The 26,384-nt window shown below is 40.0% G+C and overlaps 1 protein-coding gene across 3 annotated transcripts in view; it reads left to right on the top strand.

Annotated features, from left to right (window-relative positions):
• Positions 1-581: 581 nt before the first annotated feature.
• Positions 582-26,384, top strand: part of SS18 (SS18 subunit of BAF chromatin remodeling complex) — a 42,397-nt gene continuing 16,594 nt past the window's right edge. For 2 of the 3 annotated variants that reach the window (XM_065668157.1, XM_065668155.1), the window contains exons 1-5: positions 582-757; positions 4,627-4,703; positions 6,014-6,098; positions 18,853-19,006; positions 24,413-24,634. In XM_065668157.1, the coding sequence (XP_065524229.1) occupies positions 689-757; positions 4,627-4,703; positions 6,014-6,098; positions 18,853-19,006; positions 24,413-24,634 (607 nt within the window). In that variant the 5' untranslated portion in view covers positions 582-688. The remainder of the gene's footprint in view (positions 758-4,626; positions 4,704-6,013; positions 6,099-18,852; positions 19,007-24,412; positions 24,635-26,384) is intronic. The other variant, XM_065668156.1, reaches the window with a different exon arrangement.

Below are 26,384 nucleotides of genomic sequence, written 5' to 3'. Positions count from 1 at the left end.
AAGCCTCAAGGGCGGCGGCAGCACCTCCCCGGCGGTTAGCACCGCGCCCGCGGCCCCCGGCTGCCCTCAGGGGCAGGCCGGGAGCTACCCCACCGGAGCCGCGGCCGCCTCCACCGCCCGGCACCTCCCTCAGGTGCCTCCCTCCGCCCCGCCCCGCCCCCGCGGCCTCCAGAGCGCGCCGCCTGGGTGCAACCAACTGCCGCTGCGGGGGGAGGGGGGAGGAGAGCGCGCCGCTCGGCACAGCCGGAGAGCGGCCCCTGTACCGTGCGCACCGCGGCGCTCCCCTCCCCCCGCAGGCCGTACCACTTCGCTGCCTGTCCGGCTCCGAGGAGCGTGGGGCAGGAACGTACCAACGCTGACAGAAGGAGAGGGGTGGCCGAGAAAGTCGCGTGACAACTGGAGGTCACGTCTGAACGGCGCAGCTCCAACTCCCGGTCCCGTTGTTTTAGCCGAGCGGTGCAAGCCGGCCAAGGTCTCACTGGGCTCCCTCCTCTCAGTGGGATATGGGAGGAGCCGCGGGTCCTTCCGCAGCCCTTCCCCGGCGGGACGGGGATGGGCCTTCCCGCTGGGCCCCCGCCCCCCCCCGCGCGCCGCGTTCTTCCCGGATCGCTGCCGCCTCCCGCCGTTGCTGGGTGCGCGGGGCGCGTGAGCGGGCGGCGGGGGCGGACCCTCCTGGTAGCGGCCAGACATGTCGGTGGCGTTCGCGGCCCCGAGGCAGCGGGGCAAGGGCGAGATCACGCCGGCCGCCATACAGAAGGTGAGGGCCAGAGAAGGAGAGTGGGCCGGGCCGGGCCTGGGGGCTGCAGCTGCCTCCTGCCGCCGGGCCGCTCGGGGAAAGGGGCGGCGGCGGCGCCCCGGACCGCCAAGGCCCTGGCGTGGGGGGGTGGGGGGCGGCCTGGCGTCGGTGCACTGTGGTCGGGGCAGGGGCGGCCCGGGCCGACGGAGGTGGTTGACAAAGCGCTGCTGCTCTGCACTTTCGCACTTGTTCGGCGATCTCAGGGCATAGGGCGCATGGAGGCCTTGGAGGGGCTGATGTTTCTCTCCTGTCCCGAGCGCTCCTGGGGCCGCGGGCGTGAGTAACTCGTAAGGACTCAGCCTGGCACCGTGGGGAGCTGGAGGAGTGAAGTAACTTTCCTTTGAGGGGTGTCCAAAAACCGGACTTCAGCAGGGGTGTTCCTAAACCCTGCCTGACCCGGAGCTCAGCCTCTGCTGAGCGCTCCCAAACTTGGCCTAGTAGTAAGGCTCCCGCCCCCCTCCAACCTGAAGTGTTATTAAAGAGCATTATGGTCGGAGCCAATGACAGCGGCTCTGGACGACTCCATTTAAGCTGTTGTGGGAGGGAGCAAGTTAACTCGCTAAAGAATCGAAGAAAAGCATGTACAGGATTTGTAATAATCCACGTTCCTTCGTATTGGCAGAAGTGAAGGAGCGTGTTCAAGTTCAGTGGTAACTTGGTGGTATTTGGAAACTTAGTTCAAGACTTGCACTGTTAGCACTCTAAATAGCCATGAATCAGACAGATGTCAGATTATTGCAAGCTTCTCTGTGTAAGAGCCTTTTGAGTACATGGAGCTAACCTCTGATCTAGCAAAGAATGAGTGTCTGCAAGGTGGGTGTTGCAGGTATTGGGATCTTAAAGAAGACCCCAGAGTTACAAGAGACCTGCAGGGTACTGTGCCAGAAGACAGTGCTTGAGAAGTGTATATGAAAAATACATACCCACTGGGTATAAAGCTGCCTGAGGGTAGTTGGTAGAGACTTCTGGTCACTGGTGTGTGTATGGAGAATGCAGACAATTAAGTTTTTCTTGTGCTGTAGTCAAACCATTAATTTGATGGTGGTGTGCTGGCAAAACCCTAGGGTAGTTAAAGCTGAAGAATCTTTGTAATATACATAAGCTGTCATAAGCCCTGGAGGTGTCTTCATGCAGCCGAAAACTGAATTCTCTTTTGGTGGTAGGTGTTTATAACTCTTTCAAAGAACTATTTCTATCAGAAGCTGCTTGATCAAACTTGTATAAAATAGTGCCTGCAGCTGTGTCTAGGATATAGTTGTATTCCTTCTTGTTTGTTTTCCTCTTGGCCCCAGCATTCTTTTCCTTTTTCCCTTCCCCCAAGAGGTTGCACTTGCATAGCTGCAATAAAGAATGCAACCAGCTTAGCTGGCCTTCTCAAGGTCTACCTGTCTGCTAAGCATGAAGTATCTGCTGCCTGCCTCTGGAAGGTGGGAGACATTCTGAGGAGAGCCTTGATTCAAAGCTTTCTTTGTAAGTGTTGTGCTAGACTTTGGTATCAGAGGTGTTAGCCCCTTTTTCCTTACTTTTTATGGTGAAAGTGGCCATTGTGTTTCATGTAAAACTTGGTGAATGTGAAATGTGTTTGTATAGCAGTGTGTTCATGATCCTCTTCAGAGTATGCAACTCCTGCCTAGTTTCTGAGGCTCAGACAGTAACTCAAAATACTGCAGTTCTTTCTGTGTTTAGTGCTTAATGACAGTGTTTCCAGATCCAGTAGTTTTGGGCAAAGTAGTTGCTCAGGGATTGTTCTAGTCAGTTCTGGTGAAATTACTGGTTTGACTTTAGAAGGTCTTGTCTGATTGGCTCATTCTTGCATGGATAGAAATCCTGAGCAGAATGACTGTGTAATGTTTCCAACTCCATACCCTTTTCATAGTAGAGATGGATTAGTCAGAAGAAGAAGAACTTTCAGTACTTCTTTTTTTTTTTTTTTTTCTTCTGTCTGCATAGAATTTGTTTAGGTTGGATTCCTTGAGGAAAAAAAGGTGATGTAATGACACTATTTGTGCTTTTTTTCTGTAAGAAGCATGAGCATTTTGGCAAGTCTCAACTGTGTGGGGAAGAGTCTTGGAAGTGATTCCTGCTAGTTTTGTGACATTCAGCAGCTGAGTAGAGTAGCTTTCCCCTGGGAGGAAGAAAAGGGATAAATCAATGCAAACTTTTTCCGTTTCTTAGAATCATAGGGTGGTATGGGTTGGAAGGGGTTGGGGCAATTCCAGGCACAGCTGCAGGTTGGGTGGAAAAGTGATTCGGAGCAGTCCTGTGGAGAAGGACTTGGGGGTGTTGGTCGATGAGAAAATAAACGTGAGCCGGCTTCAGTGTGTGCTCGTAGCCCAGAAAGCCAACTGTGTCCTGGGCTGCATCAAAAGCAGCGTGACCAGCAGGTCGAAGGAGGTGATCCTGCCCCTCTACTCTGCTCTTGTGAGACCTCACTTGGAATATTGTGTGCAGTTCTGGTGTCCTCAGCATAAAAAGGACATGGAACTGTTGGAAGAAGTCCAGAGGAGGGCCACGAGGATGATCAGGGGACTGGAGCATCTCCCATAAGAAGATAGGCTGAGAAAGTTGGGGCTGTTCAGCCTGGAGAAGAGAAGGCTGCGTGGGGACCTCAGAGCAGCCTTCCAGTATCTGAAGGGGGCCTACAAGGGTGCTGGAGAGGGGCACTTCATTAGGGACTGTAGTGACAGGACAAGGGGTAACGGGTTCAAACTTAAGCAGGGAAAGTTCAGGTTAGATACAAGGAAGAAGTTCTTTACTGTGAGTGTGGTGAGGCACCGGCACAAGTTTCCCAAAGAAGTGGTACATGCTCCATCCCTGTCAGTGTTCAAGGCCAGGATGGATGGATGGAGCCTTGGTTGACATGGTCTAGTGTGAAGTGTCCCTGCCCATGGCAGAGGGAGGTCCTTTCCATCCTTAACTATTCTATGATCATGTAGTTGCAACTCCCCTGCCATGGGCAGGGGTGCCTTGCACTTGGTTCATCTGACTTGGATAACTTGGCTAGTAGCTCAGATTAGCCATGGTTCTGCTGCCTCTTGTCTGATCAGAATGCAAGAGAATGGTTAAAAAGACATGAGTGGGGGGATATGCAGCCATAGGAAACCAAACACTATTTTTTTTTCCTCTTTATGGAGCTTGAAACACCTTGAATTCATGAGCTTTTCGTAGAAAGGCACGAGATCTGTAACTTCCTATGATTTTAGAAGAACTTTATTTTTTTCTTTTGTCAGAAAATTAATTAATATATGTTAACATTCCTGGACAGTTCTGAAGTCTAATAGATCTATTGTGCCCATTATACAGAATACTTATAAAATGCAGCTTAATTAGAGATTCTTAATGCAAATATGGCCTAGCTTTCCAGTGTGTTTCCCTGAAACAGACCTGTCTGGTAAGCTCAGTTTCTATCAATGACAATTTCAGTGTCTTTTTGTATTAAATTTATTAATATCTGCAGGCTTTAGAAGAAAAAGGGAAATTTGAGGAATAAGTTTTTAAGTAAATTCTTTGTAGAGATCAAAGATATGCAAAACTTGGAAAACTTCCCAAGAACTTGCTGCAGAACAAGCACTGGTATTCAGAGGGGCAGTTTCACAAATGTAGCTCTAATAGTGATAAGAAACCCTTAAACTGAAATCTGTAAAACTAATTGGAGGGAGGAAATGGGAGCAAAAGAGTGTTCTGTATGTAATTGGTTAAGTAGAACTTTTTGGAATATTCAATTTTGGCTATTTATAAAAGCTCTGAGAAGAGGAGCAAGATTTAGGCTTACCTTCAGTTCCTTTCCACAAAGAACATGAAACTTACACCAAACTTCTTTATCGTTTCAGATGTTGGATGAAAATAACCATCTTATTCAGTGTATAATGGACTATCAGAACAAAGGAAAGACGTCTGAATGCTCTCAGTAAGACATTAATTCAAATCTACTGTGGACTGGGTGAATTTCCATCTAGATAACTGTTCTTGATTTGTTTATTTCACCTTGTAGGGGAGCTGTCCTGTGAAGAGCAGAAAAGTATTGCTACGGATATTACACTTAAAATTTAGGGGTATTTTTGTTTGCCATATGACTGTCACTTCTGTCACTTTTCAGTGTTGCAGCTTGCCTACTTCAGGTTTGTTACATGATGCTCATAAAAATGGGGACTGTATACCCAAGATCTTTTTTGTCTGCATCATAATTACACTTTGGAAAAGAGGCAGTTTTCTTTTCAAACATTGCAAAATCATGTAGGGATGGACCTTCTTCCTGACAGGATGTTTGAAAACCACCTTCTTACCACTTGCCCAAGAGCAAACCAAGAGCAAACCAGCTTGTCTTAAAGAGTTTGGCTTGCAGAATATCTCATGTAGTCTTGCTGTCTAGTGTGGTCTCTAGAGATTGATCTGGGAGAACTGTGGAAGGAGTGAATTACTAAGGAGTATTATTTTCCAATTTTTTTCTGGCATGGAATGGTCATGTGATTTGACAAATACAAAGTCACAAATGTGACAGAGCATCACAGTATTGCTTGAGTCCCTTACTAAGAGAACTGGTAATTTGGGAGTAGGAGGGGTCATAAATAGTAGCTATTTTTGCTTTAAGTAGGTGCTTTTATTGTAGCACCATTACTATATTAAGCTGTTTGCAAGCCTGTAGTGATGTATTTGTAGTCTGTTCCTGCTTTCAGGGTAATTTTTGTGACCGTGGAATGGATGTGGAGACTCCAGAATGTGGTTCTGAAGAAGAAAAATCATTGGTTCCATAGCAAACTTCCAAATATCAGGGTCCCCCTGATGAAATGTTTGCACTGTTCTTGCTCACAGTTCATGTAGATCTAGATACCATGTATCTGGGGGCATAATAGCTGTCTTTCCCAAGTGTTTGTGATGGCACTGACACCATACAAGCCACAGACACACTCTACGTCTCTTGGTGACTTATTTTGGGGCAGGAAATGAAATAGGTAAGAACAGTGTCACCCAGCTTTAGATTTGTCATAAGGAAACAGAAGTTGTAGAAAAGATAAAAGCACAGATTTGGTGGAGACATTTGGGAAAGACTGGGTAAGTGTTAGGGGAAAAGGCTTTTCATTCCTAATAATGGTACTCTTGCAAGTCTCATGAATCTTGTTTTATATAGGTAACTTTATTTATGTGTATAGAATTAAAATAAATTCTGATGTTGCTGTGTTTATGACTTAGGATCTATTTCGCTGTTGTTTATTTTGATAGATATCAGCAGATGCTGCATACAAACTTGGTTTACCTAGCCACTATAGCTGACTCCAACCAGAACATGCAGTCTCTACTACCAGCAGTAAGTACAAAGTAGTGCAAAAGTAGGGAATAGATTTCATTTGGGTTCCTGGAGGGGAAAAAAAGCCCTAAACCAAACAGAAGTGTTTGAGGTAATGACCAAACATTTGGCCTCTGATTTACTGTAGAGTGAATACATGATGCAGTGCCTCCTCATGCTGTATTTGGAGTAATCTCACTGTTTAGGTCTTGCTCAAAATCTGACTTAACTGAAGACTGTTACTGTGAGTTAACTGTGCAGTGCACGTTTAATCTGGCCTGCCTCATAGATAATATAGTGGTGTGGCTTTTAGCTCCTGCAGCAGTACTGTTTTTACCTTTAGATTAGGGAAAGGTGTTTGGGTATGGAATTTCTTACTTTTTTTTTTTTTTTTTTTTGTTCTCCCCCCTCTGGAATATCACCTATTCTTTTGCCTCAGTGGAATGAGGTTTGGTACATCTTTGTCTACTTTTCTGTACTCTAGGTGAGTTTCATTCTTTGCCTCTCTCTTCAAACAGCAGCACTTTCTAAGGTGGATAATGATAATATGCAAGATACAAGGTTGTACAGGCTTAACCTGAAACACTGCATCACTTTACAAATGAAGCATTTCTTGGATATTACTTGCTATCTTTTTTTAGTCTGAATTTCCCAAACTCTTTATAAGATACCTCAGTTTTTTCCTCCTTTCCACTGTTTATGGAGCAGTAAGGAAAAATACAACAAACGTTAAAATCGCTTGCTATTTGTTTGCTTTTTGTGTTAATCAGAAAGCTTGGGAGTTCATTGTGAGTAGCACAAGGAAGTTCTTTGGTTTTTAGTAGTAAGACTTTTCTTGAATTAATATAGTCTTGATTCATTTCTGTAATATGAAGCTAAAAAGAATGTCTATAAAACAGCCATTCCTAGATACTAGTTTTCACCAGCTGAAATTGAATTACTTTTTCTTTGGTCTCTGGAGAAGTGTTCTCCGATCATTGCTACTAGCAAAGCATCCTTTCAAGTTGGTACCTAGAGGACTACAGAAACAGTGCTTCATTATATCCAACCTGTTGTGCCTGTGGAGGCTTCTCTTTTTATAAATCCATGCTTGTAGTGGGGGGAGAGGGGGAGGGGAAGAGAAACCTTTAAGAGGGCTGTGTGAATTAACTCAACTAATATGTTTTTGGAGGCTTAATTCATATCCTGGTTCTGATGACAACTGGAAATGAATTTGACCTTATCCTAGTCTCTGGTGAGCAGCCCAGTTCTTAAGGTTGAATCTGATGACATTCTCTTCTTAAGAAAATGAAGATAGGGCCAGGGAAGACTTTTGCAGATCAGGACTGAAGTGCGTTTCTGATCTTGAATGTAAGGAATATTCTGCAGTAATGAGAAAATAGTGTAGTGTGGCTTTATGTGTGGGAGGTGGAGAGTCCCCTTTGGACAACTGAGGGAGAAATAAAAAGGTAGCTTCATGGTCTTCCTTTGAAAATTAAATACAAAGTTAATTCGGATAGATTTTTGTAGGTGCTCTGACCTACCACGTCAAATAAATCTTTGAAGGTTTGCCTGAAATGTGGTAACATAATAAAATTATGGTTTTTTTTTTAATGTGTCTAAAACTGTTTTCCCAACAAATTTTGGTCAGAAGGATTTGGGAACATGTGAGTGATGCTGCTGCTGTCTTTTTCAGTGCAAACTGCTTTAGACCCTTTTCCTTTATTGGATTTCTGTTTAAGAGCTGATGAGGCTCAAGTTGACTTGAAAGTATTATGTTTCTGTTCACCATGCTTCTGTGTCAGCTGTTGAACAGTCTTAGTAAATTCAAGGGTTGTGGGTTGCAACAGTTAAATATGGAGCAAGATACTGTGTGTGTAAACATCTACTGTTTTTGATAGTAAAATACATGAACTTCATGTACTACCATTGCAGTAGTTCCCCACTTAACATGGAAGAGCTTGAGTCTGGATAGCTTCTGAAGCTGGATTCTGTCTGATCAATGCATATCTGGAAGGTTGTTCCCTGATAAAATTATATGTTCTCTTTTGTTTACATTTTCTTGTTTTAATTAGGTAAATATACAGTCTCAAGAAATTTTGTAACTTAACTATTGCTTCTTATAAAATGTTCAGTGGTAAAATGAGGTTGAAAAGAGAATGATGCTGTTAAGATAGCATTCACACTAAACAGAAGACTTAAATGATTAGGGTCCTTGAATTTTTAATACAAGCTAAAATGTCTTGAACCTTATGATAACTTTGTATCCTCTCACAATACTACTCAGACTTAATGCTACATATTGTTGGGGAAGAATGCTTGTAGTCAGCTTCTGTGCTTCTCTCCACATCTTTTAGAATGTGCTAAACAAGTGACTGTACATCCTTTCTGGAACTGTAGTATTGCCTGCAGAATACAAGGTAAATCTTAAGCTAAACAAAAGTTTAGTGAAACAACTATGTTATGCAGAGAAATGCTTCTGCAAAGGGGGCCTGCAACTGAGGAAGGGGTGAAACAGGTGAAGCAAGCATTGCAGGGTGTGGGAGAAAGACTTTGAAACTCCAGTGTCATAACAAAGCTTCTGCTGTCTTTGTAATGCATCATAAGTTTAGAGTATTAAATTATGACTTCAGGGGTAAGAGTCCTTCCTTCTCATCAGAAGAGGTATGAGGTTAATCTCCATGAGTCAACCAGTCTTCCCTTGCCCCTGTGAACAGCAGCGTAATTGACGGCAGGGCTGTTTTGGGGTGTTGTCACAGGTGGCTGAGAGTAGTGGCTAGGTCCATGTGTGGAGTTGGTGTCACTTTGTGCTGCTGCTTTCTGAGTTACAGCAGGTAGTCTCTTTCTTGGACAACAGTTAAAAGTCTGTTTACTGCCCCCATGTGGGATAAGCTAGCTTCCCCAAAAGGGCTAGTATGGTGAGTAACACAACACTTGCATTCTTTTGTTTTTCATTGGTGCTACTTTTAAGGGAGTCTTTGAACTGTAGAGACCAAAAATGCAATGTAAGTTTTTCTCTAGGACTTCCAAGAAAACCTCCAAAAAATAGGAGTGAAGTATTAGTGCATTTGTTTCTGAACACACTAAATCTCAAACTGCAGAATCAGCATCTCATCCTCCTGGACTTCTATTTAATTTTTGTTTTCTTGAGAGAGGGTGCTTTAGTGGCATTAAAAAGTAATTGCAAACTATTGAATGGGGAGAGGGGGGAAACCAAAACAATGAAACAAACCCAAACACCCACCCAGACAACAAATTTTTCCACTTGGACATTTTCCCTCCCCCATGTGTCTTCATTTTGCTAAATCTACATGAGAAAACAACTATGACCATCACTTTATGGGAAAATTAGAAGAGGTACTTTTGTCCTGCCTCTTCATTTTGCATTAGTTTTATAAGAGGCAAATGTTGAGGTCTGCAGGAGTGATTTGATTAGGAATATTTGTCTTGGTTCCTTTGAACACAGAAAAAATGTTTTTTTCTCTTCCCAGAGATTTTCTTAAATAATGCAGCTTCCCTTCTGTCAGCATGCAGATCACTTGCTTTCAGTATGTATTTCAAGAAGGTGATAAAAATAAACACTTGTGATTATTGCTCACTTATACCAGTTTTCCTTTACATTGAAAGTGCCGGTTTCTTCCGGTAGCAAGCTAAACTTTGCGTGGAGTGAATTCCAAGGTTACTGATTGTGTCAAGAGTTGTAGAAGCACGTGCACATCACATCCAGAAAAGAAAAATATGGCTTGTCTTTAATAGCTTAAAATAAAATCTGCAAATAAAACTCTCATTGCCGAAGATGAGAGGGACACTAAATTAATAAAGTTCTTGTACTAATGTACCAAATGCCTGAGAAAGTCTGGTATCTGTGGTAGTGTCATGGTTTAACCCCAGCCAGCAATTAAGTACTATGCAGCTGCTTGTTTACATCCCCCACCTTCCAGTGGGATGGGGAGGAGAACTAAAAGGGGAAAGCTAAAACCTGTTGGTTAAGAACAGTTTTATAATGGAAATAAAATATATTGTAATGAAAAGGGAGATGACAAAAAGATTGAGAAATAAAACTGGAAAAGTGATGCCCAATATCATTGTTAGCCCCCTGCTGACTGGTGACCAGTGTGTCCCCAAGCAGCGATGGAGTGGCTTCCAGCCAGTACCCCCTGTTTATATACTGAGCATGACATTCTATGGTGCGGAATATCGCTTTGATTAGTTCAGGTCAACTGTCCTTGCTCTGTTCCCTCCTCCCTGGCAGAGCATGAGAGACTGAAAAGTCCTTGATGGGGGTAAGCACTACTTAGCAACAACTAAAACATCAGTGTGTTATCAGCATTATTCTCAAACTAAAACCAAAACACAGTACTGCACTAGCTACTAGGAAGAAAATTAACTCTATCTGAGCTGAAACAGGATAATTTAGCAGAAAGTCTATTTGTGGTATCTGCTTTACTGCTGATCACAGCTGGCATTGGTCTTTAAACCTGTGGTTTAATTTTGTGTGTATTGAATATTACTGTGTTGATTTAATTCGTTTTGAAGCAGATACACAAAGCAGTACAGTGTATTAGCCTGCATTAGTCTTTCTGAACAGAAGTCCATGCCAAATTGAAGTTCAACTACTTGTAAATTAAATTAATAGAGAACAGAGTAAAAGAAAGGTTGAATGTTTCCTGTCAAAAGGCAAGTGAGCTATTAGTCAGAAGTGGTGCTTTGATTTTGAAGAATAATTGCTCTGATTAAATGTTTGTTAAACAGTTTTCAAAAATCACAATAATTTCTAAAGGCTTTTAAAAAGAGAAACATTAGGTAGCAGATTTTTTGAGAAAGGGAGGAAAGATGTTGCATTTATATATACCATAGTATGTGAGTGCGCTCCAAGGAACTTTCCTGCTGCTCTTTAAATGTAGAGTCTACTGGCAAGTAGAGCCACTGTGGCTGGGATGGGTAAAAGAACTAAGCTTCACATTCCTGCACTGTTATTAGGAACTATCAAGCCAGAGCAAATCCATGAATGATAAAAGCTGATCTATTTGTGCTTGCATTCTCTCTGTAGAACATAATTTCTTAAATTATTCCTTTCTCCAGCTCTTCATACTCTACATTTTTATTTGCTATGTTGATTTTTCATCAGAGAAAAAAAATAAAATTCCTGTGTTTTGTGAGCAAGAAACACACGGGATAAGCCTCCTTTGGTAATAGTCTCCAGCCCCCAGTTAGTTTGGCTTTGTCACTAAAAATGGGAAATGTGGGACATTTAGGTTCATGTTGTAGTACCACTTTACTCTCAGAATTCACCCTGACTGCTGTGTTAGTAATCTCAGATACTCAGTACTTTGAACCAAATGGTAAATAAGACTTTTCCTGAAATTGTACAGTACTAGGGGTCTGTTAAAGATGAAATTTAATTCTTTATTGCTGTCAGCAGCCTAGTTCTCAGGTATGACTGCAATAACCAGTTATAGAAACAATGTGTTATGATATACCTCTCAAGTCTAGTGTATCCATATCACTTAATTGTCTTTGCTCCAAGGCTGGCATGTGATCATGTGTATCCATTTTCCTTCTTTGGGTTTTTTCATTATATTTGACTTCTGAGCACTTAGTGAACACTCTTGATGCCTACATAGAATCATAGAATAGTTAGGGTTGGAAAGGACCTCAAGATCATCTAGTTCCAACCCCCCTGCCATGGACAGGGACACCTCACACTAAACCATCCCACGCAAGGCTTCATCCAACCTGGCCTTGAACACCGCCAGGGATGGAGCACTCACAACCTCCCTGGGCAACCCATTCCAGTGCCTCACCACCCTAACAGGAAAGAATTTCCTCCTTAAACATTTCCTCCTTAATACATGTTCATTGTATGTATGCAACTTTCTGGGCCAACAGTGTCATCTGCCTTTAGCAAGAAAATTGGGTATGCTGCCTTTTTGAAAGAGTTTTCAGATTGTGAATCTTCAGTTTATCCACGTATGCCATGCTTTTGCAATAAAATTGCCTTCTCAAGTTGTTCATTTTGCTCCGGAAAGGCTTTTAAATGTTGGAAAGAAGTTTGGTTGTTGTTGGACAAGATTTCCTTTCGATAGTAATGGTTATGCTGACATAGTAAGAGCTGTACTCTCATCAGTTGTGGTTCTGCTGCGTGGTATTTTAAAGTTGTGCTATGATCCGGAGAAGCAGTCCAGATGAATTAGGTGTAAAGCAGGATATTTTCATTCTGGATTAGTTCAGATTAACTGCAGAACTGTGTAAATGGCTTTGTTGGCACAGCTGAAAGGGTACTATTGGGAAATGGGGAGCACTGGAAGCTTCTGAAGCCAGCAATTCCATTCAAAAAAACCCAAACATCAGAATATTGGTCTTTAAGATGTTAGCATATTAGGAGTGAATTCATAGGCCACTAGTGTACTCAACTTTAAATAAGATCGTGCTAACTCCTGTATGCTACTTTGCATGTATTACTTAGTCAGGTGTGTCCACACGGGGAGCTAGTGCACTGTACACAAACAAATGCTTCTATTGCCTACTAACTTCTGTAGCTGATTGTAAAAATAGCAGCCAGTTCGATTTAGGAGTGTGCTCTGAAGTGCATTTCTTTCATACTTGGGAGATGTGAGTTGCCTGTCTGTAGTACCATACCTGCACAGTAAATACCTATTTCAACCCTTGACAGTTTGCTGCGAGCTGTACTGGGCAGTCTGGTAACATAGATGCTGAGTCCTTTAGCCTGTATGGTTCTGCTGTTTTCCTGATATAAATGCTCTGAGGGTTCTGCAGGATTCTTTCTGCTTTATTTGAATTTGTGTAGAGCCTTCTAGCTGGAATGGAGGTGGAATTTTTCTCTTCGATTACTGCATGCAGGCAAAACCTGTAAATACTGGACCAGATGTTGAATGACTTAAAAGTCAAGAGAAGCAGGAGGTAAATAGCTGTGGAAGCGAAAGCGCCTGCTTTTGAGGACAGATGAGAACTGCATTTTATGGGGGAATTACAGAGTATCTGTGAAGTAATCTAGTTTCTATAGCTTACTGTTCCCCAATTAATGTCCACAGTGAACATATTTATAGTCACTTAAAATAAAACCCATCTGAATTTGTACCAGATTATTCAACTTTTGATTTAAATGATTTCTAGGTGTATCAAAAGATAAGAATTTTCTGTGATTATTTTTTAAGTATCAGAAGAGCTAGTCCTATGTGGACATTAAGTATTTTAGGGTTAGATTTTCTGGTTGTTAAAATGATGCTAGAGAATATTTGTACAAAGAAATACTTTTATACAGTGATACATGCAATTTGAAGCAACTAAAGGTTCCAATTTCCTCTTTAAACAGAGTGTTTAAGCATTACATTTTGCACTATTTTAACATTTTGATCAAATACTAAGTCAGAGTTTCTCTGATTTTTGAAGGTACTGAGATTTAGAAACTGGTTGTCATTCTGAATTTAGAATTCTTTACTGCTGGTGTCACAGCTAGTACTCAGCAGTGAGAGCCCGTATTATATTTGTAATTAACTTCACTATTTAGACACAATTGTAAATGCATTTCACAGAAATCCTTCCTACCCCAAAATATTACACTTGTGGAGAATTGATACAAGTTATTCTTTTTTCTTTTTTTTAAATTCATGTAAGGTATTCTCAGTACTAGAATACCCTGTGCCTTACAGAAGAGGAGTTGTAGTCCAATTAAATAAATCTTGTTTCTTTCAAATATCAAAAATGTATTCCTTTATGATCTTATTTCCCAGTCTGACACCTCAGTACGTACTCTGCAGGTGCCATCACCACCTATCAACAGAATACTGTTCTCTGAGACTGGGACAGGTGCTGTGATATTAGCAATGTGATATTAGCAGGGCAGGGTACCTCCTGGGACGGGATATTTTGCTTCACAGAAAATGGGATTTGAGAACTGAAAACAAAGATGATTGATTAAATCGAGTTAGAGCTTCTCTCAGACAGATCAGAAGGCTTTTATATTTGTGTTCCATGTAGCTTTTAATGGTTATTTGGAGAGAATTTCAAGAAAATTGTATTTTCCATAGTGTACTTCAAATAGCTATTGCTATTTGTATTGATTAGCAGTACTGTGTGCTTAACAGTATCTCCTGTCTTTCACATTTTATTTATGATGGAGCTGATATTCCACCTCAGTTTTTATAGCAATAAATGTTCTATAACCAAATCTTTCAGTCTGCTGTTGATGGTAAGAAAAACCTAATAGGGCAAGAGAAGAGATGATAGATGAAAGTTCCAGATGTACAATTCCACCATGGCAGCTTTTATTGTTTGCTGTCTTGCATTTGACCTGATTTATTATTTAAAAGAAAATCCTCTAACAAAAATGCAGTTTGGTTATTGCATTAAATGTATGCTTTCAAACAACTTTTGGGTTTAGTAGGATTTTGTTTGCTGAAAAGTTGTCAGGTAAAATCTAATGGGTCTTGTCTCTTTTTCCTATTTTCCTTTTCTTGTCTCCTTTTTTGGTTATCAGTGCAGGTTAGTTTCAGTCTTTCTCTTGTTCAGGTTTTCGGAGTTGGACAAAATAGCTTTTAACTTGTTTTATGCTTGGATAAATTTTAAATGCTCATAGCGGCTGTAAATTATCTGTGTGTTTGTGAGCCAAAGTGAGCCAAAAATGAGTGTTTAGCAAGTGAAGCTGTGTCTAACATCTCCTCATTCTTTAATTTACTTTTTACTGATAGTAAAAAAATTAACGATTTCTGCTTCATAATTGAAATAAAATCAGCAATTATTTTAGTTTCCTTTCTGCCATGCATCCAGCAAAAGGAGGGGAGTAGCTTCTCTTTTGGTTCTGTTAAGCTAACTACATTTAGATGTCATTTCACCCTTTATGTTTACACTCAATGTGTAGGGTTCCTGTTCGGTAACTTCCCTTTCACAAAGGATGGGGAATTTCTTTTTCTTTTTTCTTTATTAAGTATTTGTCTTTCAAACAGTATGTGTGGGGTATGCTAAATTTACGCTGATTTAGAAGTTCATCAGCTGTAAAAACCTTCATCAACTCTGACAGATGCAGGGAAGTTGCTGTTTTAAAACAATTTTTTCTTGCTTTCTTCAGTCTGTGACCAGTAGAAAAAACACTTGGGAGAAATTTCACTGGGGAATAATTATATCTGCAGGTGACATTTCTTTTTAATTACTAGCAGGTAGTGATTGGTTTATGACCCTGACATGAAGGCTTGTAAGACACTTTTAAAATATACTGTATAAAATCCTATATAACTGTTTCAATTACATATATATGATTGTCTCTATATCTTAAACTTTGTTCTAGTATCTTCTGTTGATGAATTCCTCAGTTTATGTGATTTTTGTGGTGTCTTGTATGTTTAATGTTATTCCTCAATTTATTGACTATTCTCCTGGGGTTTTCTTTGTTGTTAAAGCATAAATTGGATTATCTACTTTTTGTATGGATCATACATTAAATTGTATTTCTGTCGTATCCTCTTATGTTCATTTCATTTTGAGGCAGAAAAAAACATCTGTCCTTTTTAACTTGTTTCAGGTGATACCATCCAAAGTCTTTAATCACTGATTACCTGTCTTTGCAATCCTTCTGCTTTCACAGTATCTTTCTGTGATTGCTTTCCTGAACTTGAACTGGCATGATCACCAATACCATGACTTTTTTTTTTTTCCCTTGCCTGTTATACCTCGTTCTCAATACTTAAAGTACTGGAGGTAATCAAAAAGCTTTTTATGGATCTTATTTAATTGGTTTTTTTGCCACCAAACTGTTTGGGTAGTGGTCAATTTTGTTTTATTTATTTATTTTCTAGGTTAGTTGCAGTAGGAGTTCTTCTTTCTGAAAAAAGGGTTGTTCAAAATTCGGTGTACTTGCTGTATATTTATCCATGTTGCACCCTGGCACTATTCGACTTATTTTTTTTCTCCTACAATTTTCAGTAATTAGTCTTGCAGCATCTTCAGATGTTGGTGTTTACTAACAAATATTTTCAGGGAACCTCTATATGTCGCTTCCTTCTTTGAACTTCATGAAAGGTTATTGCTTATTTTTTTCCCTTTCAGCCATTTCTGATCAGTGGAAGCATACACCCCCCGAAAACATATTTCTGCAACGGCTTTGTCAAAACCTTGTGTTAAGAAATTTTTGTTAAGCATGCAGCTAAGTGGTTTAATTTATATTTTTTAGAATTTCTAGTAGATCAGAAAGATTTGACTTCCCAATATTGATACTTTACTGACTCATCTTTATCATCCTTGGAGTTTCATAATACCCTAATTATTTTATCATTTACTTGTAGCTTGGGGAACATGTATCACAGATTTATGATTCCCAGAATTGTGCATTGTTCATTTACTTTCTATTCATCTTATTGGGTAGTTTAATGAAAGAATGTTTTTCGCAGCTTGGATCTTTTTCTTGCCTTGTTTTCAAGAATCTGAAGTGGGTTCACACAGGTCTTCAGGCTTTTTCTATATCCAGAAGCTCCTCTTGCTAAATTATTTTCTGGTAGTGCTTTTTGGGGGTGTTTTTAATCACCCCCTCAGTTCTCTCAATTCCTTGTAGTTTATGAAGTTTCTTGTGGGTTTTTGTATCTAATGGGATTTAAAAAATCCTTGTACTTTTTCCCCTGTCCTTGGATGTCTGCCTTCTCAGTGCTGTTTGTTACTGAGTGTTTGTCTTAAACAGTAGTTGTTTTGAAAGCTTCCAGAATAAATTTTAGTGTTGGAATATGTAGTTTTGTCTTAAATGGAGTTTTTTTTTTGTGTGTGTGCGTGTCCATCTTTCCATGCAAAAGGGCATGCCTGTGCTGGTGCAGTTATACTTGCAGGACAGCTAAAACCTGACTACGATCTAATTTTTTAGTACTTCATAGTAATTTTCATTATCAGCCTATTTTGTGAACACTGGGTTTACTAATGGTTTATACTTGGAATACAAGTAGTTCATTTTAATTCTGAAAATATTTCAACTTGGATGAGTTTTTGGCTTTGCTTTCTGCTGACATGGGGCTGTTGTTAATGCTCTGAGCTCTAGCTGCTCGTGTGGAGATACCAACAGTGTTGGTTTTGCTGGTATTCCAAAACATGCTTTCTAAATAAAACTTGAAAACAATCTGTTTTCTTTTTTATGTCTTTTTCTGTTTTACATAATTTGTTAGATACAAAAGCAGGATGAGAGCCCTTGAAAGTGAAGGGGAAAAAGACTTAACTGAAGTCTTCTTAGATTGCTCACTAGTGGAGGAAAATCAAGCAAAACTGAGTAGGATTTTACTCACAGTGTTCAGAGAGTAGAGCTGCCTTTCAGTCTTACCTCTTCTACTTCTGCCATTTCTGCTACAGGATGAGGAAGACTTGCTTATAAAAGGTCCTTGTGGAGGAAAGAAAAGAATTTAGTAAGGGAAGTCATCTACTTGCTTCCATTTTCCTTCCTCCCTTTCCTTCCTCCTGCTGAAAAAAGCCTTCACTAATTTCTTGAGGAATTTCTAAAACTATTGCAGGGAAAATAGTACCTGCTTGAGATATTTGAGGAAATGCTGAGAAAATAAATTAGTACTGCTTCCCTCCTCCATCTGTCACCCAAGTGAGTATGTGTCTCTCTACTACCCTGATGCTACCATCCCCAGGGCCCAAGAGGGACCCTGCTTTACATTCATTTGGAAAACATTACTCTTTTCTACTGTATTACTTGTTGTCTTTACCAACCTCTTGATGAGTAGGTGTAGGTATAACGGGGGCTGGCTAGACAGGAACTTGGGATTCACCCCCTTGTCTCTTTCTCTGAACAGAAATAGGAGAAAATACACGCATCATTGTCTCACAAGAAGGATTTTGCATTGGTAGTCACAGCCTTTTAGAGAGAGTCATCAAAAGCCAAAGACCCAGGCTTTTGCTCTCACAGAGATGGTTTTTATTCCCTGAAAGCATTTGGCTAAGGTATGTGAGGAGGATTGTTCGGTCTCGCAGGTGTTTTTACTAGGAAAGCGAAGCTGGCTACCAGCAGTTTCTGTGTCTCCTTACATTGCTGAGAGTAGAACCTACTGGTAAATTCCCCCTTGTATTTATTGTTTTTCTTGCTCTCCCTCTTTGAACTCTCAAGGTTATTCAGTTATTTTCCTCACAATTTCATTAGGAAATTTGCCAAAAACATCCTTTCTAGGCAGCTGTCTCTGGACCTTTGGAGGCCAGCACTAATGTGCTCTCAGTCTGTAGGGGGTGTTTGGCACGGAATTATGAACTAGGCCTTCAGCGATTCGGGGGAGAGATGGGAAGAGATCGCAAACACTTTACCACAACCAGGTGCAAATTTTTGGTGGTCTGTGAGCATTCAGAGGCTTTTTTCTCACGTTGTACCTATTTTGTCCTGGTGCAAGTTCTGTTAGCAGCAACAAATTGTTAGTGCGAGAGAATTACAATGAAGAGCTGTTTTTCTGCTCAACAAATGTTGCTTTGAAGGGAAAGCTTGTGTGGGGGGGGGAGGGAGTGACCCCAGCAATCTTAAACTGTTCAGATATATTTTAATGGGGCATTGTTTTGTATTGTTTCTATTTGAAAGCAGTGCTCGAAGGTGCTGTGGTGTTGCCTGCATGTAATACTTCATGTAAAATTGATTGGAGTATTAAGCATTTCACCAAAATAAATATTGGAAGGAGTTAACCTTATCAGAAAGAGCAAGAAACACGTTCCAGTGCTTTCTTTCATACCCTGCTGAACAATATAGGCAACTGCTGTACCATATGTACATATAATATATTTGTCAGACTAACTGCTTCTTGTGTTTGACTAAACTGTCTCCTTTCAGCCACCCACACAGAATATGCCTATGGGTCCTGGAGGGATGAGTCAGAGTGGCCCTCCCCCACCGCCGCGCTCGCACAACATGTCTTCAGATGGTATGGTAGGTGGGGGCCCTCCTGCACCACACATGCAGAACCAGATGAACGGCCAGATGCCTGGTAAGTTTTTCTCCTCTAAGACATTAACACCAGTGTTGCCTGGCAACTGAAACGACATGGGGGCTCAAGGGATACTAGATTGTTGATGACAAAACTGCTTTGAATGCCCCCGAGTACAAGCTCTCTTAGAGTTTGTTAGCTACAGAGCTACGTGACCTGTATTCAGTGTTTATCAGGCTGCCCTTGGGCTTTGATGTAGCTGACACACAGCATTCCTCTGATGAACAGAACTGGCTAAATTTAGTCTGTTTGAAACCGTGCAGTACAGCTGGCTTTAGAAGGCTTACTGGGGAAAGGTATTGGCCTGTGGCTGAGTGAACACAAATCCTTCCATGAAAAGATAATGTGAAATCATTGCAGCTAAATAATTAGACAATAATAAAATAGATACACCTTAAAGAGGGCGTTTCAAATGTGGGTAAATGTAAAAAAAATAAAAGATTGCTTTTGTATGGAAAGTCATCCAGCTTCCACTAATCCTCTGTGTTCTTTATGACTGAAGATGTGTTGAATCGTAAGGGATTTGTAAAGAAATGGCCTCCAGGTTATTGTTCTAGGTGTAAATTTTAAGTCAGTTTTTATGCTATCCTGTTTCATAATAAAAAGAAAAGTGCTTGGAAGTCAGAAACAAAGCAGTGAAACAAGATGATAAAATTCCACATTGTACCTACCAGTACTGGCTTTGGGGTAACTATTCCCTTTAGCAGTCAGATCAGAATGGAATAGGCCATGGAAAAGCTTGCTTCTTTATATAGAGGCTGTTTCCCAGAATTTCCACTCATAAAGTCGTACTGCCTGTTTCATGTGAATTGGCTTTCATCTTAAAGTTGCATTCCCAGGATTGCTTTTGTTCAGGACCCCTTCATTTTTTTATTTTTTTTTTTTGTATGGATGATGTTTTCATACAAAAGCTCTTCAAGGTATTGATACTTCCAAGAAAGGAAACTGCTGTCAAAGGATCTTTGAAAATTCATCTCTTGGTGGTCACAAGGAAAAGCTTCTTGACAGTAAACACAGTAAATAACTATGCAAAACTTAATATAAAGTAAAAAATAGAATGATTGCTGTAGTCTCTTATTTCTGTGCAAATCTTGATAAAATGGACCTGATAGTGACAGCTCTTCTGAGAAGAGTAGCTGAATAGCCTCCAGGGACTGTGTGTGAGAAGTGTAATAAAAGATCTAGAGAAGAAGTTGCTTTCATCATACATGTTGGTCATGGTCTGCATTTGCAAGTGGAAAGAGCAATATATGCTGCTCCCTAAGTAGGTCAGAGATATTCTGGTTGTGAAGTCCTCTATCCATCTAAGATCCATCAGCTCCCATGGAGAATAGCATTGCCTCTCACAAATCAGTCTTTTTGACCCTCTAGTGTAATCATATTATTGTTGTTATAGTGATCTTTTCCAAGGAGAAGGATTACTAAGTCACAATGTGAGCATAATGACTTCACTGCAGAGCCACAGGGGAGGAAAGTCACTGCTTAAACATACATATTTCGTAATTAGATAGAATAAGAAAAGAGCTCTTATGAAAACACGTGAAAGGTAAATAGGTTTGTTTTGGTATTCACCTAGACAGATATTTAAATATAGTTTCCAACTAAGCTTTAATTTAGCCTTTTTTCCAACATATTCCCTTTTTTGAATATCTGTTTCTTCCGTTTTCTGTTTAAGGTTGTCTCTGAGGATGTGAAGATTAACAGTTTAGGATGAGGGCATCTCTAATATCAGAAAGGCATGCTAAACTCATTTCATAGTTCATAGTTGGAAAGGGGAAACAGAATCATTTTGTTACGTGGATTACTGAGTGTTTTGGGGTTTTTTGCTTGCTAGTTTGCCTGTTTATGAGCCTTTCTGTATTTCACAGGCATGTATCTAATAATTTCTGCAGTGTATGCCTTTGCTTTCTGTTTATGGGGCACTTACTCTAACTTTATGTAGACACTTTGTAGTAGAAGCCAGATATAAACCTTTAAATATCTGAAGAGATAGATGATCTGTCTAAAAGGAACAAAGTTACTCACATGCAAACTGAGAGAATCCAGGCTTGACAGCCACAAGTTCACCGGCCTGGAAGAATTAAAATCAAGGCTCTTAAAAATACCAGTTGAGGATTTCTGGAAGGCTTAATCTGAGCATGGGCTTCCACCGGCCTGAGTATGGGTGAAAGGGTTGATAGGAGGATCAAAAGAACTGCCTAGTGATGGACAGAGCATGAGTTAAAGTTCTGACATAGACCTGTCCCATTTCCTAAAGGGCAAAGGATAATTTTTCTCATACTTGTGTTCTACTTAATAAAGGACCTGGAGTGCTACTGAAGCCCTTAATTGCATCCCTTGACAAATGAGTGACTCTGTCCTTTTACCAGCAAAGACAGTCCTGATGAACCTTTTTCAGCCTGTTGTGGGACCAGGTGTTACCTATACCTGTGACAGATCATGGCTTTTACCTGAAAAAGTTACTGTCTGAAGAGTTACAGTGAGAGTTTGTGTGATGCAAAGTACATTTGGATTTGGAAGGAGATTATGAATTCGGTTGTGCTGGTGGCAAGTTACCTTCCTGATTTCTTGAGCTTGTTTTATCACATGTAGAAAGCTGAAAGGTAAGACTAGCCTTAGGGTTTTCTGACCTTCATTGTGGCCTTCTTGAATAACAGGTGCTTGTGTATTAATAATAAGTTCTCTCCAAGTAATCTTTCCTTCCTGAAAATGTACTTTCAAATGCGCTTAGGCTTGCTTAAAGCTTTTCAGAGCTAAGATATGGTCCATAAGTGGTTAGGAGGAAAAAGGAGTTTTGTTTATAGTCAAGATAGATACTTACTCCACTAACTTTATTACAACACAGAATCTAATTAGTATAGCATTTGAAACAGTTATTTTAATGGCAGATGCGCTCTTCATATTTCATTCATATTCTGTTCTTCCTATCTGATTTATTTGTATTATAAAAGAATTAGAAAATAACTGTGTTGTGTTTATGTGCAGGAGAACCCTGTGCAGTATTTTGGCAAACTATTAAAAAAAAATGATTTGTAAAGTGTGTTCTTACTGCTTTTCATTTGCAAGGGTTTTTGTTACTACAGACGTAGCTTTTCCTCTGTCCTTGTCTTCTAGCTTCTCACTAACACACTATCTGATTTTGACCCCAGAACATGACACATGCCTGTCATTTCTTATGCCAGCTTTTCCTTATGAGTGATTTCTATTTTGGTGCTACCTGGGACATGCAGTGTAAACCAGTGTTTTAAGGAAGGTATTTTATTTTTTCAACTTCTTTTCTCTTGTGATGATTTTTGCCTTCCTCATTTTGCTTCTTACATTACTGGTCTTAAAAACTTTTTCCACCATGTGTTTGGCTAGCTCTCTGAAATCCATTATTGACAGTTTCTTCCTTTTAAGCAAAGAGGAACAAAACCACTCCCAGGCCCTGACTTTCTGGCAGTAACCCTGTATATTCCTTTTCTTAGGAAGGAAATTAAGAAGGTAATCTTCTAGCAGTCCTGCAATAGTTGCTTGGCACTACAATCTGGCACTTTTCTTCATCTTAGCTTTATTTTAACACCTGAGGATTGATCTCATGGTTAGAGATTATCTCACTTTCTCAGAATTAAATTGTCTTTGTGTTCTCACAGATTTAGGCAGTGTCGAAGAGAGGACAGAATAGGCACCTGTAGTTCTCTGTCATGGTCATAATCCTGTACAGTGAGTTACTTTTTCTGTAGTTGTGCTGCATTCACTCCTGTACAATTCAGGAATCTCTGCTCACCTTGTTTTGCAGGAACAGTGAACTGCATATATGACACCTTTGTCAGCTTTTTCACTTTCTTTGATAAAATAAGCTTATGTGTTCTTTTCATTAAGGTGTCTTGAACAGGGCAAAGGATAAACATACTCTTAAACTTATCTGTTTTTTATGTTGGCTTTTAATAGGGGTGTTCCTTCATCGTTGGTATCTTTTTTGTTTGTAGGTCATTTGGTATTGCCTCTGTGACCTTGTGTACAACTGTGTCTTTCCTTTTGCGTTCATTCTGACCTATATTAGTGCAGTTGTTTCTTTAGCCGAGACAGAACTTGGGAGCTGTTTACATCTGAAGGCAGATATGTGTTCTGGTGTTTGGGTTTTGGGTTTTTTTTCCCCAAAGGGGAGATACGTAACTAAATCACTGTTTTCCTGCAACTTTTCTGGCATAGTTACTTTTAGGTTACTTTTCAAAGTTTTCTGTATTTCTTAGGATTTTGTAGCTTAACAAAAAATCTGTGGTATGTTTGACAACCATGGCATCTTCTTGATGAACTCTGTATATATCAGCACTTGCCTTGTTTACAGTTCACTTACTCTGTCACATGCTCTCTGGTGGTACATATCTTTATAAACTCCTCGTGGTGCTTGTCATATGCATAATCCTTGCATTTCATTTACTTGTCATATTTATATCCAGTCACACCTCTTACTAATTTTACTCCTACTAGCTTCTCACCCCAGCTAAAGTAATGAATAAGCTGACAGGATAGTACTGTAATGTTTAGACTTTTAAAAATACCCATTGAGAGTAGATTTAATTCAGAGAACAAGCCAATTTCAACCTGTGTTGTCAGGAAGAGGGGAGATAAAGGGTGAGGGGATGTAGCTGGTACATAATTACACAGAATCATAGAATAGTTTGGATTGGAAGGGGCCTTCAAAGGCCGTCTAGTCCAATCCCCCTGCAGTGAGCAGGGGCATCTTATGAACAGGTTGTTCTTCCTTTGCATCTTTGCAAGCATGAGATGTGAGCTGATAATTTGGTGGCTGTCCTTCCAGACATCATCTCCTACCCTAGTAATCTGTAAATACAGTTACAGAATAATGGCTATAGATTATAAATTCAAACAATATTAAATATGCCTTCAGCCATTTTTATTCTGCATGTGTTTGTACCATGTCAGTGTTAGTAGTGTCTGACTTTTTTTGGGGGGGGGAGAGGGAGAGAGGATTAACCATTGCAGAAAAGTGTCTAGAATGGTTCGTTTGAATAAACAGAAATGTTATAGCTATTGTGACAATTATATAGTTGTAGTAGAGCTACTAAGCTGATTTTAAACTGCTCTTGTGCAGTTCAGGTTGCAATTTGTGGTGTGTTGTGTGAAAGACTGGGATTGCATATGGTATGGATATAAGATGAACTGTGTGACAATTTACACTTTTGCTGTACTAGCTTCAGTTGCTCAACAAAAGAAAATTGCATAGTAGAACTGAACTACTCCTAACTGTTTTTAAGTTTTGAAATAATGAGTGAACTGTTTTAGCTTTTTTTAAATGTAATTGTATTTAATGAATTTTATTTACTTCTGTGATTCAGTATGACTATATTTGCTTATTTTATGATACTTAATGTAGAACCTTTTTCCCTGTTTTTCTTTCTGAAGGACCTAATCATATGCCTATGCAAGGACCTGGACCTAACCAACTCAATATGACAAACAGTTCCATGAACATGCCTTCAAGTAGCCATGGGTCAATGGGCGGCTATAATCACTCAGTGCCATCCTCTCAAAGTATGCCAGTGCAGAACCAGATGACTATGAGCCAGGGACAGCCGATGGGCAACTATGGTCCCAGACCAAACATGAACATGCAACCAAACCAAGGTAAGTATTAGCTTCTGTAAAAAGGAATTATCTCAGGTACAAACATCTTTAAAGGTCTTTTCCTGCAGGTTTCTGGCTCTAAATGCATTTATATCCACGTTTGGACGACTCAGCGTCTTCATTCTCCCATGTGTCAGTGACTTTTTATTTATTTACAGACACTGAACTGTTTTCAGGTATTGTGTGAGAATCTGGGATTGGATCTGCTTTCATCAGTTACAAATTTGAACTGCTGTTTATCTTTCTCAGACTTTACACTTCCATCTAAGTGTTGTTATTGCTTGAGTTGATAAAATACATCTCTACTCTTCAGTCTCTTGGGTAAACAGAAAATTTAAAGTCAGGTAGCCTTTAGATTTTTATACCTAAGTAATCCTTGTTCTCTGCTGCATGCTATTTTAGTGTGGAATGTCTGTGAATCTTGAAAAAATAAAATCCAGTTCCAGGAACAAATCCACTACTCCCTAGTGTTTTCAGGAGATGTCCTTGAGTAGGCAGTAAAATTCAAAACTGATTTCGTATCTGTAATATTTGCATAGCATAAACAGAGATGATGTATCCTGTTGAAGTTCAAGCACACTGCACAATTAAAATACTGCATTAGGGTCACAACAGACCAAATTATTGAGTTGTGTATATATACTGCATATTCTTATAAATGTGCTTTACAAATCAACAAGCAGTATTGTCAACTTAAGTCTGTTACTACATTGGATCTGGATGTACAACCTGCTAGAAGACATGCTGCAGAAGTTTGGGACTGTTTGTTCCTGAGGAGTACAGACAGATCAAGTGATACTGGTTGGTATGTTTATTATATCACTCAAAAGGTTCAAAACAAAATAAAGACTAAGTTCATGAGAGATCAAAAATAAGTCAAGACAAAACAGAAGTTTCTGCAGTTTTCTTACCAGTAGTGAAAGTGGCAAGTCTGAGTCCTTCCTTGTCCACATTGTTAATGGCATTTTTCTTAAAATGGTAATGGCAGAGGAAACAAAAGATAGGCATATAGCAGAGGAAGCTATCACAAGGGGGAATATTTTTGACTGTCTCTCTGAATTGGCAAGTTATCTGTGTATTCTGAGCAGTACACAATGGACTGGATTTGTGAACATTGTAAGATGCTTTGGAAAAGTCCTGTGCATGCTCGCTTTAAATTTCTCAGTTGCAGATAGTTAGCAATAAATATGTAGCAATATGTGTGAGGGAGCCATCCACTAAGTCAGTCTGCAGAAAACAACTTATTTTGTATGACTGCCTTACAATTTAGGATTAGTGATTATTCCATCTCAAAGCAGAGTTCTTTACTCTTCCTTGTAATATTCCCCTGCTGTATTTTCACTACCCTGTCAAACTTGAAAATTGCTCAGAGTTAAGGCAGAAAGGTACTTAAAAGGTTTCTGTTCTGAACAAATAATAGTACTGAAGTGGCTTTGGGGAATAAAGAATAAAGCAGTATCTAACCAAATTACAGGTTCAAGAATAAGAGCAAATTCTCTAGTGAGAGCAAGAGCTGCAGCCATTGCCTGCCACTCGGGTCACAGTAAGCTTTCAATTGGGTAACTGTTTTTTCCAAATTTTGACCCTTTAGACTCGGCACATTTTCCGTTCCAAGTGTCTGCTTCAAGGCTGGGGTTTTGGGGTTTTGTTTTGGTCTGTTTGTTTTTTTTTTTTTTTTTTTGTTTTTTTGTTGTTGTTTAGTGTTTTTTTGTTGTGGTTTGTTTTGGGGTTTTTTTGTTTGTTTTTGTGC

The sequence above is a fragment of the Lathamus discolor genome, chromosome 2 (genome assembly GCF_037157495.1).
Source record: "Lathamus discolor isolate bLatDis1 chromosome 2, bLatDis1.hap1, whole genome shotgun sequence".
In the NCBI taxonomy this organism is placed as follows: domain Eukaryota; kingdom Metazoa; phylum Chordata; class Aves; order Psittaciformes; family Psittacidae; genus Lathamus; species Lathamus discolor.
This window is presented reverse-complemented; position numbering and strand designations above follow the sequence as displayed.